This window comes from Neolamprologus multifasciatus, chromosome 19 (genome assembly GCF_963576455.1).
Source record: "Neolamprologus multifasciatus chromosome 19, fNeoMul1.2, whole genome shotgun sequence".
Taxonomy (NCBI): domain Eukaryota; kingdom Metazoa; phylum Chordata; class Actinopteri; order Cichliformes; family Cichlidae; genus Neolamprologus; species Neolamprologus multifasciatus.
The window spans coordinates 11,063,600-11,079,441 of NC_140457.1; the positions used below are offsets into that span (position 1 = coordinate 11,063,600).

At 43.5% G+C, this 15,842-nt stretch overlaps 1 protein-coding gene across 6 annotated transcripts in view; it reads left to right on the forward strand.

Annotated features, from left to right (window-relative positions):
* LOC146496065 (serine/threonine-protein phosphatase 2A regulatory subunit B'' subunit alpha-like) overlaps positions 1-15,842 on the forward strand; it is a 63,593-nt gene that overhangs the window by 40,112 nt on the left and 7,639 nt on the right. For all 6 annotated transcript variants that reach the window (XM_085144106.1, XM_085144103.1, XM_085144102.1 and 3 more), the window contains 4 exons: positions 13,845-14,129; positions 14,414-14,517; positions 14,614-14,716; positions 14,825-14,899. In XM_085144106.1, the coding sequence (XP_085000232.1) occupies positions 13,845-14,129; positions 14,414-14,517; positions 14,614-14,716; positions 14,825-14,899 (567 nt within the window). The remainder of the gene's footprint in view (positions 1-13,844; positions 14,130-14,413; positions 14,518-14,613; positions 14,717-14,824; positions 14,900-15,842) is intronic.

The window sequence follows — 15,842 nt, forward strand, 5'->3', positions numbered from 1 at the left end:
AACATCATTAACTTCATAGCACCCACCCAGCTGTATAGAAACTCCGTCATGCTAGCTAGTACGCAGTACGGAAAAAGTCAGAATAACGAAAATAAACTCCACCTAAACTTGGTTTATATCTGACTCGGATAGCCTGCAGGTCATAACTTCTTACCTGAAGTTCAGTTCACACTTGGACCGGTGGCCGCCTCGGGTCTCTTTTCCTTCTGCGTCCCCTTTCCCTCATCCACCTGCTGCCTCCACCACTTGCTAATGTTACAGAATCTGTGGAAGCTCCGCGATAGCCACCACACGAAGTAACGAGTAACGACCCTATCTAAATCCCAGTAACGACTAACGCGTTCCTGATTTTGGCATAATAACTAGTTACCGTGCTCATTACCACAATAATAATGTAGTTACTGTAACGCGTTACTTAATAACGCGTTAGTCCCAACACTGGCCACAGTGAACGTTTGATTTGGCAGATTTTTACACTGGAGGCCCTTTGTTTCTCCTCCCATATTTAAACCAGAGGTCTTTCGCTTGTTAGGCATATAAGTAAACCCCTACAGTATGGAACCACATTTTGGGTAACATAGTAAGATGTATTTTAAAATGAGACAACATTCACTGGTGGGTAAATGTATCCTAACTTTTGTTCTAGTGGCATTGCTTCAATACAGTTAATGGTGGAATTGCTTGCAGACACTGACTGGATCTATAGCTGCCACTCTGATAGTTTAATTAACACACTGCTGGTTTAAGTAGTTTTACTTCTGCAGATGTGTCACAGGGCAAGATTAACATTGGTCTTTAGCTCATTTTAAATTTGATGGCAACAATATGTCTCAAAAGAGTTGGGACAGAGCCATTTACCACTGTGTAGCTTCCCCGTTCAGTTCAGACTTCTGGGAACTGAGATCAGCTGCTAGACTTTTTAAATAGGAATATTGTCCCATTGTCCCACTCTGCTATAGGATTTTGGCTGCTCAACAGTCCTAGATCTTCTTTGTCCTATTTTATATTTCATGATGTGCAGAATTTTTCAACATGGTCTGGACAGCACCTGGACCCTTCTACCGCAAAGCCTTATTGCTGTAATAGTGCATTATGTGGTTTAGCATTGTCTTGCTGAAATTTGCAAGGCCTTCCCCGAGAAAGGCATCATCTGGATGGAATTCCAGTATTTCAGGATTGGCGTGCTGCCATTTCCATAGCCATTAATACATCCTCATATCATCACCGATGCAGGCTTTTGAACTAGGCACTGATAACAAGCTGGGTGGTCCCTTTCCTGAGTATGGAGGATGCTGGATCCAAAAGGAATATTAAAAATCGATTAGTCTGACCACAGAACAGTTTTCCACTTTTCCTCAGTTCATTTTAAATATACTTTGGAGGAAAAGACGGGACATTTCTTTGCTAATGGAGCTTTAACCTGGATTTCCTTATGGCACAGTGAACTGTGTTCACAGACAGTGAATTCTGGAAGTGTTCCTGAGCCCATGCAGTAATTTCCATGACAGAATCATTCTTCACAGTTTTTTAATTTTTTTAATGCACCTTTGGTCTGAGCTATCTGTCTCCCTATGTATAGTTCCCAAAAGAAAAATCAGTGGGTCTAATGGGGTAAGATTTGATCGGTTTCTTCTTGACCCTTTTTGAGAGTCCTTTGATTACTGGACAGTCTCAAAAGATGTGTGAGTGGTCTGGTTTTCCCACATTTTCTCCAACACGGTTCCACATTAATTTCTTTCACATATGACGAGATTATGAGAGGTGTATTTAAATACCACATTTTTAGTTTAAAGTCAAATTCTTTCCATAGTAGACTATTACTTTCTCTATGTCAGATTGTACACACCTCTTCCCATACTTTGTCGAATTTAGTCATTTTCCCTTAATATTTGCAATGTTTTGCATGGTTTCATTTATAATCTATATTCTTCGGGATTTTCACTTACCATTTACTGACGTTCTTTATGACTTGAATTGTAAAACGTCTTATCTGAATGAATCAGTTTCACAATTTATAAATGCAGATTTTTCAGATTTGTGAATTTCGGCTTAACTCTCTAAGATGCTCGTTTCATACCCAGTCATGTTACTAATCTGTTGCCAATTAAGCTAATAGTCGCACAATGTTCCTCCAGCTGTTTCTTTTTAGTATCTCTTACATTTCCAGACAATAGTTGCCTCCATCCCAACTTTTTGAATTGCCTCACTCCTGTCAAAATGAGCTAACATTTTTAATGGAACAGTAAAATGTGTCTTTAAACATTTGATTCTATTGTGGATAAAATATGGCTTTATGACACTTGTGAATCCTTGCATTCCGTTTTAATTTACATTATACATAAAATGTAAAATGTCCATCCATCCATCCATCTTCATCCGCTTTATCCGGGCCGGGTCGCGGGGGCAACAGCCTAAGCAGAGAAGCCCCGACCTCCCTCTCCCCAGACACCTCCTCCAGCTTATCCGGGGGAACACCAAGGCGTTCCCAGGCCAGCCGAGAGATATAATCTCTCCAGCGTGTCCTGGGTCTGCCCCGGGGCCTCCTCCCGGTTGGACATGCCCGGAACACCAACCCCAGGAGGCGCCCAGGAGGCATCCTTGTCAGATGCCCGAACCACCTCAGTTGGCTCCTTTCGATGTGGAGGAGCAGCGGCTCTACTCTGAGCCCCTCCCGGATGGCCGAACTTCTCACCCTATCTCTAAGGGAGAGGCCAGCCACCCTTCGGAGGAAGCTCATTTTCGCCGTTTGCATCCGCGATCTCGTTCTTTCGGTCACTACCCACAGCTCGTGGCCAGACACCCCATACTCCCGCAGCACCTCCCACAGGACACCCCGAGGGACACAGTCGAATGCCTTCTCCAAGTCCACAAAACACATGTAGACTGGTTGGGCAAACTCCCATGCACCCTCATGTATCCTTGAGAGGATAAAGAGCTGGTCCAGTGTTCCGCGACCAGGACGAAAACCGCATTGTTCCTCCTGTATCCGAGGTTCGACTAGCAGACGAACTCTCCTTTCCAGCACCCTGGCATAGAGTTTCCCAGGGAGGCTGAGGAGTGTGATCCCCCTGTAGTTGGAACACACCCTCCGGTCCCCCTTCCTAAAGATGGGGACCACCACCCCGGTCTGCCAGTCCAGGGGTACTGCCCCTGATCTCCACGCAACATTGTAGAGGCGTGTCAACCAGGACAGCCCTACAACGTCCAGAGCCTTCAGGAACTCAGGGCGGACCTCATCAACACCAGGTGCTCTGCCACTAAGGAGTTGTTTAACTGCCTCAGTGACCTTGCCTCCGGAAATTGGCGGGTCATTCCCCTCATCCCCAGACTCTGCTTCCTCCTCGGAAGATGTGTCAGTGGGATTAAGGAGGTCCTCGAAGTATTCCTTCCACCGCCTGACAATTTTCTCAGTCGAAGTCAGCAGCGGGGGCAGCAAGGTGGTTAGCCCTGTTGCCGCACAGCAAGAAGGTCCTGAATTCAATTCCACCATCAGGCCGGGGTCTTTCTATGTGGAGTTTGCATGTTCTCCCCGTGTTTGCGTGGGTTCTCTCCAGGTACTCCGGCTTCCTCCCACCGTCCAAAGACATGCAGCTTGCCTCTCGCCCTATGACAGCTGGGATAGGCTCCAGCGCCCCCCGCGACCCTGAAAAGGATAAGCGGAAGCAAATGGATGGATGGATGGAAGTCAGCAGCGCTCCGCCAGCACTATACACAGTGCAGGTAGAGCACCGCTTTCCCCTCCTGAGACGCCTGACGGTTTGCCAGAATCTCTTCGAGGCAGTCCGAAAGTCTTTTTCCATGGCCTCTCTGAACTCCTCCCACACCCGAGTTTTTGCTTCAGCCACTGCCCGAGCCGCATTCCGCTTGGCCTGTCGATACCTGTCGGCTGACTCCAGAGTCCCACAGGCTAACCAAGCCCGATAGGACTCCTTCTTCAGCCTGGTGGCTCCCCTCACCTCTGGTGTCCACCATTTGGCTCGGTGATTACCACCACGGCAGGCACCAACCACCTTGCGGCCACAGCTCAATGCAGCAGCTTTGGCAATGGAGACGCTGAACATGGTCCACTCGGACTCCCCAATGTACCGGCAGCAAGCCGAGGGGATATTAGAATACCCACCCCAGCCCGGCGCCTCTCACCAGGGGCAACTCCAGCCCCTCTCCAGGAGACTGGTTCCAGAGCCCAAGCCATGCGTAGAGGTGAGCCCGACTATATCTAGCCAGTACCTCTCAACCTCAGGCTCCTTCCCCACCAGAGAGCTGACATTCCATGTCCCAATTGCCAGTCTTGGCAGCCAGGGATCAGTCCGCCAAGGCCTCCGCTCCTGGCCGCCACCCGGCACACAATGCACCCGACCCCTATGGCGCCTCCTGCGGGTGGTGGGCCTGCGGGAGGATGGGCCCATGTCCCCTTTACGGGCTGTGCCCGGCCGGGCCCCATGGACTAAGGCCCGGCCACCAGACGCTCGCCCTCAGGCACCCTCTCCAGGCCTGGCTCCAGGGCGGGGCCCCGGTAACCCTATCCCGGGCAGGGTAAACTGTTCCCTCGATGTTTTCTTCATAAGGGTCTTCTGAATCGCTCTTTGTCTGGTCCCTCACCCAGGACTAATTTGCCATGGGAGACCCTACCAGGGGGCAAAAGCCCCCAGACAACATAGCCCCTGGGATCCCTGGGACACACAAACCCCTCCACCACGATAAGGTAGCGATTCACGGAGAGGAATGTAAAATGTGTTTTTGGAATTGGGGGTTGTATATAAACTCATTCGCTGACAGCACAGTTAACATACTTAAAATAGGCTTGTGATTAGACTGGTGTTATGAGTACTCAGCTCGGTGTATGCAGATGGAAAGTAAAAATGCAATATTGCCTGCTATTCAGAGCCTTTGTGAAAGTATTCATCAGAATACCGCTCAAGGGTGATTCACCATATGTCAGCTTATTATAAAGAGATGGCTGAGTGTTCCTATCTGACTTTTTAGCCAGAAGAGGAAAGTGCACTGTTGACCTTTTAAAACAGAATTCGGCAACTTCTTTTGGTTCAGACAGTTTTGAAAGAGTATGGAAGGAACGATAAGAAGAAGCATGGAGATATAAAGTAAATTATTTTTTGGTTTCTTGAGCAGTTGGCTTAGGGAAGGAGAAATGCAAAGTGCATCTAAAGTGGGGGGAGGGGGGGATCTGCAGCTCCCAGTTGTTGACTCTGGGTCAGCAGAGAGTGACATCATTCCTCAGCTCCTTCCACAGGAAATAAGGTCACAGCGGGGACCTTGGCCAAGGTGCACAAGCACACAGTTGAATGCTTTCATTTAAGCACACATACAGTGCTCTTGAAAGACGGGATAATAGGTTGCTATGTGTAGGAAGAGTTTTCCCAATACACTTCATACCACCAAGGTTAGCATAGACAATGGAATATTCAACAGTCAGCCTTTTTTTTTTTTTCTTACAGTTTAACAGATCATGTTCATACTATCAACTTGGTGGAGCTCATTTGGCTGGATGATCCTTTTTTTTAGTGCACACATATGCACAGGCATACACACACTTGCACAGAGAGCACTTTTAAACATCTGACATCATAATTCACCACTCCCTAGTGCAAGGTTGGCTGTGATCCAAGTGCTTTTGTCAGTGTGATGTCCTCAGCGGCAGTGTGCGTGTGCATTTGCACACATACGCACCAATCCACACGCCTGACTTTTATAAGGAACTGTACTTATTCATCTGAAAAGTTTTAATCTCAGCAAGAGTCACCGGTGTGCAAGTTTTTGGGCCTCCTGCCGGGTCACCATGAAAACCAGCACAACATGTTTATAAGCATTAGGTAGGCGGTGGGATTCCCCTACCCCAGAATATCAGTTCTGCAGTGCGATTGGCTAATGGGGACTCCCTCTTAGAATCATGGCACCAAGGGGAGATTTAGGTTTATGTGACTGTGTTGATGTGGGTGTGACCGACTGTGTGTGTGTGTGTGAGTGTGTGTTTCTTTCCACGTGAAAGAGTTTGCCAGTGTTCCAGAACACCATGACTCGCTGGGAGCTTGGGTGTCACCTACCCCCACCCATCTACTTCCAGTCTACCTATTTAGCCCCCCACTCTTCCCCTCCCTCATTTTCCTTTGAACTCACCCTTCACCCAATTCCACCCAGAATGTCCTGTGGGATTTCTCCAGAAAACTCCCTCAGCGCTAAAATACTCTCACCACTTGCCCAAGACAAACATGTTTGGATGTCTTCACTGAAAATGTATGTGTGCTTGTTAAGTCAGGAGGCACAGAAGGAATTCAGAAAGAGTGGAATGCAACCCAGAGATGTGTAGTATAACTGAGTTATTGGACTCCTTTTTCTTCATCCTGACCTCTAACTCCATCGGGTCATTTCACACATTTTGGAGCAGAGCCGAGAAGGTCAATGGCAGCAGAAACAAGCATCTTCTGTCAGGTGCATGGTCACAGTCTAATTTAAGTGACAAACTGCTCACAAGTGATAACCGTTAGACAGCTGCTACCCCCTAGTGACTGTAAGGCCCAACCATACCATAAAGTACTTTGTAAGCTTACAGTCTGATTTCACCCTGGTTTGTTGAAATTAATAAGGCCTATAGCATCATCTACAGGAGGATCTGTGAACTAACTGATATATAAAACTAGAAAATTAATTTACCAATGAAACTTTTCACTTAACTATTTTTGTTGCAATATTGCTTCTTTTTTAGAGAAAACTGTTCCGTGTTTAAACATAATCTCCACTGATTGCGACATTTTCACAGTTATACAGTTGGAAGGACAGTGGTGCAATGTACTTGGTATGAGAGAAATGTTACCTTTTGTCTGATATTATGTCGACACAGACTGATATATATTTTCTTATGTTGCATGTTAGAAGAAAGCAGTTTCCTTTTCGCTAATGTTTCTTTGTTGGTTTTTAAATGAGCTGCAATTTAGGATTATATCCGTTGTGTGCATGCTATAGTGCTATCTGAGTGTCATGTACAGAGTTTTGTTTTTAATATTCCAAAAGATTATATATTTAAATAATTATGCCTTGCAACCTTCCGGTCTACCTTTTATGTTTTCTATTCTGTTCTGGAAAAAATAGAGGAAGCAGGACTGATCTTCTCTGGTATTGGTGGTTTGAGGTCTCTTGCTGCACTCTAGTGACAGCTCCCTCACTGTAGCTCCATGCTGAGGACCAAAACTATTGCTGATGTAGGATTAGCTCACTTGCTCTAAATCCTAAGATAGCCATGGGAAATGTAATGCAAAACCTGCCCTGTTAGCCATATGTATAAAAATAAATGCCAGTGAAGGACTGGAGTTTGTTGTTATTAAGCATTAGTTGCTGACAGGCGGTTTTCCCAGATAAGGGAAATGGTTCACTGTGTAATTTTTCAGATGTAGCTTGTCTGCCAAGTTTCCCAGAAATAAGTAAAAAAGTTGACACTAAACTTCTATAAATATTTTCGTAACATTAGGAGTCCCCTTCTGTGACCACTCGGGCAGTTTATATTGAGTTAAAATTGCATGCTAATGTTTTACATTTCCATGCCATGTAACCATTTAGCAGGAAAGTGCATATGAGCATCACAGATCTAACACGTGGAAAATTATCTCTTTGTATCTTCTTTAATTTCTGTTTATGAAGATTTGTAGACACTCAGAATAGAAAATATAGGGCTCTATTTAGTTTATAGGTAATCTCAGACATATCCAAATCTTATAAATACAAGTCGCTGTTATGTACGTATTAGGATTTATTATTTTTTTTGTTGACAAAAGAATAACTGGACTTTTAGCTGTGTAATATTATAGGTCAGTGTCTGATTCCAGTCAGACAATTAGAGCAGCTGTGTTTTTAACTGCTCCCATGTTGCCTTCCTGTGATTCGGATGTGAGTTAGACCGTAGCCAGCACTGATTAACTTTGTCTATCACAGAAGCAGGAATTTAACTCGGTTCATTCTTCCAAGTTTAGAGAGGAGGTTCCCAAGGTAACTGTGTGTGTGGGCGCGTACGTATCAGTGTGTTTGTATGCATGCGTGTGTGTTCTTCTTGAGAGGAAGAGAGAATGGGTGTAAAGAATAGAGCAGCGATGTGAACTCTGCTTTCCACTGTTGGCACGGGAACCCTGGGAGCATTCCTCCCTACACTCGATCCAGGGAAAGGGTTATCACCATGGAGATGGCATTTGGCAGGCCTGGTCTAAAGTGAGTTTGTGTGTATAATCAGATGGATGGAGAGGCGATAGTAGCCTGTTCCATGTGTATCGGGTTCAAGTTGAAACTTTATTTGTCCTAGTTGGTTTCATTGCAAGAATTAGAAATAACATTACATAAAATTATGAGACTGGCATGCATAACTGTGCACACTTGCCAATGATAAAATAATTGCAGTAATTCTCCTATGTACTTAAAAGTGTGCATGGATATTTCAGTAATTTAAGCCTTTTTTTAAATACTGTATAAAGAACTATAAGGTCATTATCACATTATTATTATTATGATAGTAGTAAATTGTGTCAGAACATTTCCATATTAGAATATCTAAGCAGTCCAGTTAAACAGTAAATTGTTGGCTATAGCTTTACAAGCAAATTTAATTTTGACTTGACAAACATGTCTTTCTCAATGTTTGTTGTCGTGTGTGTGTGTGTGTGTGTGTGTGTGTGTGTTTTAAGTCTGCCTGGTGCCTGAAGCAGAAATAAACGTGAAATCAGTGGCTATATTTACACAGATAATTTTACACAGCGGACAGGCAGTTTCATAGAGCAGGTGCGTGTGTGTGTTTAGGAAGTTGTCATGTTCACACTATTAAGCTGCTCTGAAAGACTTGGTTCCTGTTAAGTGAACACATCAAGGCGCACGTCCACACCCGCACACAGCCACATGTGTAATATGCCCCGACAAATTAGAGACATGTATCAATGCACTAGTAAAGACTGCAGGAGCACACGTGTGCGTGTCAAGTGTGCCAACAGTCGGATGAAGGCGGCAGTTGTTGTTCGACAGCTGACCTACTGTGCTTCCCATCGTGCATTTATTTGATCAGTGCTGTGAAGGCTGCTGACTCACCTGTTTCTGTGGCTGTGTGGCTGGATTAGATCTGAGGGGTGGGCAGAGAAAAGCTTGCAGACATAACACACACACACACCTGTTACGTTGCCTTTTGTTCCTGTTAAACTTCCATCAGCTGCCAGAGTTTCTCTTCACTGTTATGCTTCTTGTCTCCTGTCTGTGTAAGAAAAAGTAGGTTCAAACCAAATATATTCAGGAAGGAAGCAGGATGCTCAACAACAACAAATCCTTTTTTTTACAGCTTAGAACATATTCAAAGTGACATGTAAGGGGCTATGAGTAGATTGCTGATGTGCAACATACTTGATAAGATGACCAAATAGTCTTTCCCAATAGATCATCCTGTTGTCAGAGCAGCCTGTCTGATCTAACTGGTCCCACTGTTTGAGTCAGGACCAGGTGGATACATTCTCTGTTATTGTATTCATCTGATATTGAGTCAGTGTCAGAAAGATACATCTGATAATGAATCGGTATCAGATGTTTTGGTCCAACGTGAGGGAAACATTTGTTTGTTTAGCTCCTTAATACTCAATTAAGTTCACCAGCTATTTGTTTAGAACATTGTGGTGTAATGAATACAATTTAGTTGTTCCTTTTTTAATTAAAACAACTAAATTAAAAGATGTTGACATGCTTGATAGACCGCAGAGAAACTACACAAGCACATTGTCTTGTCTATGCTCAGTTATCAGATCCATTTCATATAGATTTTCATATTTAAGCTGATTATTCTTCGCTATTTAATTATTTAATTTAAGTTGAGTAATTAACTAGTCAAAATTCTGCCTTGACGTTGCATTTCTGTTGGCCTCATGTGTCCCTTCTTGTAGGAACAGTTTGTCCCAGTGGGTGTTTTCATGTCACCTGAGCTCACTAACTTCATACATACTGTCATGGACCGTCTCTGGAGTTTTACCGTTTGTATAGCTTAGTAAATTGGTTGTTTTTATTCATTTTTTCTGTTATTTTTTTATCTTTAGTAGCAGGCTAATCATCACAGAACATTCGAGATTCAAGGAGGAAAATTTAAGATTTAAGATTTAAGATTTAAGAACAAGGGTTTTAGGACCAAACGGAGCAATTTTGACAGGGCAGGGTTACACTGACTGTCAGTCACAGGAAAAGAGCACACAGCTGCCTGGTGGCATTCCTTTCTGGCTCCCATTACACTCTCACAAGAGTACTGTAACTCTTTATACAGAGATTTATGATATCACAAGCTCATTGCTACAGCTGAAGAGGTTGTGCAGAGGAAGTGGAGAGAATGAACTCCCTTTCATTGACCAGGATGAAAGAAATTAGAAAAAAAAAGGGGTCAAAAAGCAGGGTGGGATTTCACATGAGATAATAGGCTGGTGAGACTCTAGTGCACATTTGTTGAGTGATATTTGCTGTATAATGTTTCCCTCCGAAGCATGGAGGTAATAGGTAGCTAGCATTAGACAATGTGTGCATGTGACAGTATCTGTATCTGTGTGTGGGATCGGTATGCAACCCTGGCTTCAGTATGGATCCCAGCTGTTCCAAAGAATTCAGCAAGGCACACAGGGATCTGAGAGGAGTTACCCTAAAATACAAGGTGACTCATTTATTTTTCTGGAAAGCTGCTCACACACATTCATGCACACTGAACCTTTCTGTATGCAGTATGGCTCAAACTGGAAGAAACAATAGTGTCACAAATGGAAAAAATACAGTAGTAGAAAAACGGGGGGGGGGGGGGGGGGGAGTTCAAGCTATAAAACGAACCATTGGACCAAGATGAAAGTAACGCAGTGTATTAAATAAAGTTGTTAGTGGCAGTCATGATGTATCAAGTACAGTATGTGCAGATATCTTGTGTACTGTCCTAGACTTCTAGGTATTTGAGCTGGACAGATTTAAAATGGGTCACCCTGTACATCCTGAGGGATCCCCTCTCTGTTCAGCTTGAGATTGGTGTTGCTTGGCATCGAAAGGGATTTAGCTCAACCTTGGTAAATTTAAGGGAAGCCTTTCAGGGAGCATTCGAGGACACACTGCTGACAGTTTATGCTCTTTTTATTCTCACTGTTAATTAGCTATTACCATCCGTGGAAATTTGTCAGTACTGTCCATGTATCTATTCATTTGCCATTCAGGAGCAGTAATGTGGTTTGATATTTCACATTTGGATATTGCTACTAACCGTTGGTGTCCATACATTAAAGAGCATAGAAACAGACAGCAGTAAATCTATTACTTCCAAAAATTCAACTGCTACTTCTGCATTGTTGATTTTGCAGAAAACTAGATGCAGAGGTGATTACTTTAATAAAATTTGATAACTGAAATCTTGGTTCCTTGTTTTTACTACTTCTCAAATGTAAGGATTTACTGTTTTTTTAATATTAATAATTCATCTATTCTGAGAATCTGTAAGTCGAGTAAAAATGCCGAACGGTTCCTTTTTCATCCTCTCAGTTCTTAAGAGGAGCTGCTGTTTGTTCTTTCTTTCATGTGACAGTAAGCTGATGATTTTGTTTGAGAAACTTAGCAGGATAACCACATCACCTTGTATTATGGAAGATTGTCAGTAGTTGCTTTGGATTTGTGATTTTGTTTTACTGACAAATGGCCGGATGAATAATTTAAACTCTTTTTATTTAAAAAACACACTGACTGGCTCTAAAGCAGGGTGACACTTGTGGATTTTCATTATGTTCAAAAGGGAATGCTGCTTTGAGTCTTTGAGCAGCCCAGTGGAAATTCTGTCAACGGATATAACGACAGGTGTCTCGCCCGCTGATTCAACACTGCCTCCCAAATTACCGCTTTGAAAATATTTCAGCTTGCTTGTCCAACCCACTCACCCTGAAGCACCAACTTAAGCTTCCTGTCTGCAGTAAAATCATTTCAATCACAGTCACTTTGAGTTGTAACTTCCCACTGGCTAACTTTAGTCGGCAGGAGGAGGCAGGAACAGAGGAGGGCTCATATCCTGCAAAGCACTACGCCAAGATATGCGACATGGTTGCACTTCCCCGCCTCCCACCACCCTAATGCTCAGGACAGCCGGTTTGTTATATGTGTGTGCATTGCCAGGCATGGCTCATGTTTCTCAGTGCAGTTTGTCAGAGCCCAGCTTGGAACAGCAGGCACCAGTGAGGCTACATTAAATACATACATTCAGAGCTGACAGGGGGACACCACAATGTTTCTTCCCCAGAAAGAAGCTACGATTTGGGATTGCATTGGGCCATAAAACAGCCCGGTACCATGTTTTTGCCTCCCGTCCTGCACTGTAGCACAGGACGTCTAAGGATCATCTTTTTACATAGAAACACTGCTGGATTACTGCCCCACAGGACAAAGTGTTGGGAGCATGAGTATAAATGTGAAGTTTGAAGGAGACCGATTTTGAGTGCAAATAATTCCTAAGGGACACTTTGCATGAAATGCCACACGTGCTGGATATTCTTTGCTTTCCTGAAGTGGTTTTCCAGTTTTGGCTCCTGGATATCTGAGCTGTTGGGTAAACCTATCATAGTCCATCCCTTTTCTTATCACTCGCTGGGCAAGCTGGTGAATCTGTAGTCGCCCTGTCGTTAGCCACATCAGTGTCCGTGTCTGGTGGGGTGTTGTGAGCCTCAGCCTCCACCATGATGATCAAGGAGGCATCGTTACGGAGGGACCCTGACCTCAGGGGGGAGCTGGCCTTTCTGGCCAAGGGGTGTGACTTTGTCCTCCCCTCACGGTTCAAGAAAAGAATCAAGTCTTTCCAGCAACAACAGGTCAGTCAGTTCAACAAGCAAGACAGGCAGGGTGCAAGTGTGCATGCAATAATAATAAATAATAATTATAAGCGCATAAAGATGTGCAGATGCAAATGTTTATCTGTGTACACACACATACATTAGATGCATCTGGTTGCTCTAACACACACAGAGTGACATGCCAGGGAAGACAAACTATTCTGAGGCAGATACCAGCTGGGTATTAATAGGCCAGGAGGTGCAGGAATAGAGTGACAGAATGAACGGTGTGAAGGAGAGGACTGCTACAGCTGTCCTGCTCAATACACAGTGTATGAAGGCCCAAGAGAAGAGACCAAGAAGTCCCTATGGGAACACAATGACTTTTGATTTAAGATGCAGTGTTGATTAAGCTCCAGTTTTGGTCTTCATATTTTAATAAGTAGCGCTGGAAAATTGGTTGCGTATCACATTTAGGATGTAGTCTAATATTGGGGTCTTGGGGTAAATTTGACCATGTAAGTTATTTGGTAATACATTTTTTTCTGAGATTTTTCTGAGGACTGACTGTATGGATGTGTCTTCTGCAACCTGGAACTTTTCTTGCCAAAGGTTAAAATAAAAGTGCACTTGTGACCGCTTTTTACTCATCTATGACTAACAGAATGGCAGGAAAAATAGTCTCTTGTGTGTTGTTTATGAGTCACTTTGAGTTTCCAGTTCAACCTTTTACGTAGGTTCTCTATCATACTACAGTGAAGTTGTATCTTATCTACAGCTCTGGGGAAAGTTATCTATGACAGTCATTAAATTCTTCATTCTTATTTGTGCTTTTCATTAAAATGCGTACAAAGTTAGGGAAGCAAGATACGTTTTACATCTAGACTAAGGCAGGTAGTTTGAATCAGTAAGCCACCTGCGGCGTTTCAGTCATTGGAACATTGTCTCAAAAAAAGCTGAAATATGATGTTTAAAGTTAGGACCACAAACAGCTAATTAACACCCATCCATGCTTGTCCTTTCCCACACATGATCTCCCTTCTCTCTTTTCAGGTCCAGTCGAAACCAGAAAAGAAACCCGGAACACCTCCTCCCGCTCCAGTTGCAACCACAGCCACACCAGCCCCCACGCCACGCTCACCCAGCCCTCCTCCAGCTCCGGTGATAGTCACCCCTCCTCCTCCTGCCGTTAACATTCCCAGGTTCTACTACCCTCGTGGGCTTCCTGCCCTGGGCCCGGCTGCCAACCACGATGCAGAAATTGCTACCATTGAGACGGTCTTCACCGAGTTTGAGGAGGAGAAGGCTGATATTTATGAAATGGGCAAGGTCGCAAAGGTAAAATCACACCTTTCCCCTAACCTGTTTTTCAGAATAGAACAAACTTTATTAAGACAAAGGCAAGCATCTACATTTAATTCCAGTAGGGCAGTTGAAATGCCAACATCCATATTGAGACTTGAGACTTCTTTACATTTCCCAGAAGGCTTTTGTTTTTCCTGAGAAATCACTGCACGTAGTGGCCTTGTTAAAACAGTGCTCTTTCTAAGCAATGCAACTCTAGGAAACAAACATGTTGTTCAGAGTAAGGTCATACGGGCAGTTGTTGTGTTTCCATTCAGGCATGCGGGTGTCCACTTTACTGGAAAGCACCCATGTTCTACGCAGCAGGTGGTGAGAGGACGGGCTTTGTGTCTGTTCACTCGTTCATTGCAACTTGGAGGAAGTAAGACACGCGCATGTTCTTTAAAGCCTTACAAATAGAATAAAACAGATGCAACTGGGCTTTGATATCATACGTCTCTCCTCTCCTTTCTTGCAGGTTGTTGCACAGTTGCCATGACGATGCCTCAAAGTTTGTTTACTTGCTGGCTAAACCTGGCTGTAACTACTTGGAGCAGGAAGACTTTATTCCTCTACTGCAGGTAAATATCATCCCAATATAAATGAAATAAGCAACTCTGTTATTTCTGTGCTACACTATATTTTTATGACAACTCTATATACTATTTTTTTCCTGTTTGCCTTATTAGGACATTGTAGATACGCATCCTGGGCTCACGTTTCTAAAGGATGCACCTGAATTCCATTCACGCTACATAACAACGGTAAATGGCAAAAACCAATGAGATCAGCTGTGTTTTTTAAAAATATATTTCTTTGTAAGATTGTGTTTTAGCGTATCTCACAAGCTCTGTTAACTGAAAAGGAATAGCAGTTCTAGACTAAGCGCCACAGTAATGAGGAAGCTCTTTATGGCCACATGTATCAATGACCTTGTTTGTTCAATAAATGTCCAAAGCTCGTGACCAAAGGCAAGTAATGGAAACTAGATTAACTGGCTTCAAGATGAGAAAACTTCACAAGTACAAGCACATTACCAGTGAACAACAGAAACATTTAAAACATGACTGTAACAGTGAACAGCAATCAACTCTCCCAAGATCTTTTCTGTTTAATGACACTTTAATATTCTGTCCTAGGGGTGCCATTATAGTTCACCTGATTGAGTTATAATGACCCTTATACTGAAGGCTAAAGTCCTTCCTGCAGCAGCCTGAATTCACGTCTGTGCCAGACTCTGCTGTGAATACTATTCTTCCCACCTTACTATCTAGCCTCCTCTTTCATGCCAAATAAAAGCTAAAACATGCCCCAAATAAAATAATATTTTTACATAACTACCATTTGGTCTAAAAATGATTGATGAGGTTATAAAATACAACAAAAACCCAACAAATCATATATTCTTCCTTAACCTGCTCCTTTTCCTTATTCTTATGCCTCTGAGCAGCCCATATAGGGGTTGCCACAGTGGACATTTGCCTCCACCTCCCACTAGCCTTAGCATCCTCCTTCATTATGTCAACCCTCTGCATGACCTTGATCTTTTCTGTGGTTTTTGTCTCCATCTTCAACATCCTTTGACTAATATATCCACTAACCCTCCTCTGTACATGTCCCGACCATATCAGCCTTGTCTGTCTAATTTTGTCTCCTAACCACTCAATCTGATTAGCATTATAGTCCTATCCATTCTGGTGACTCTCA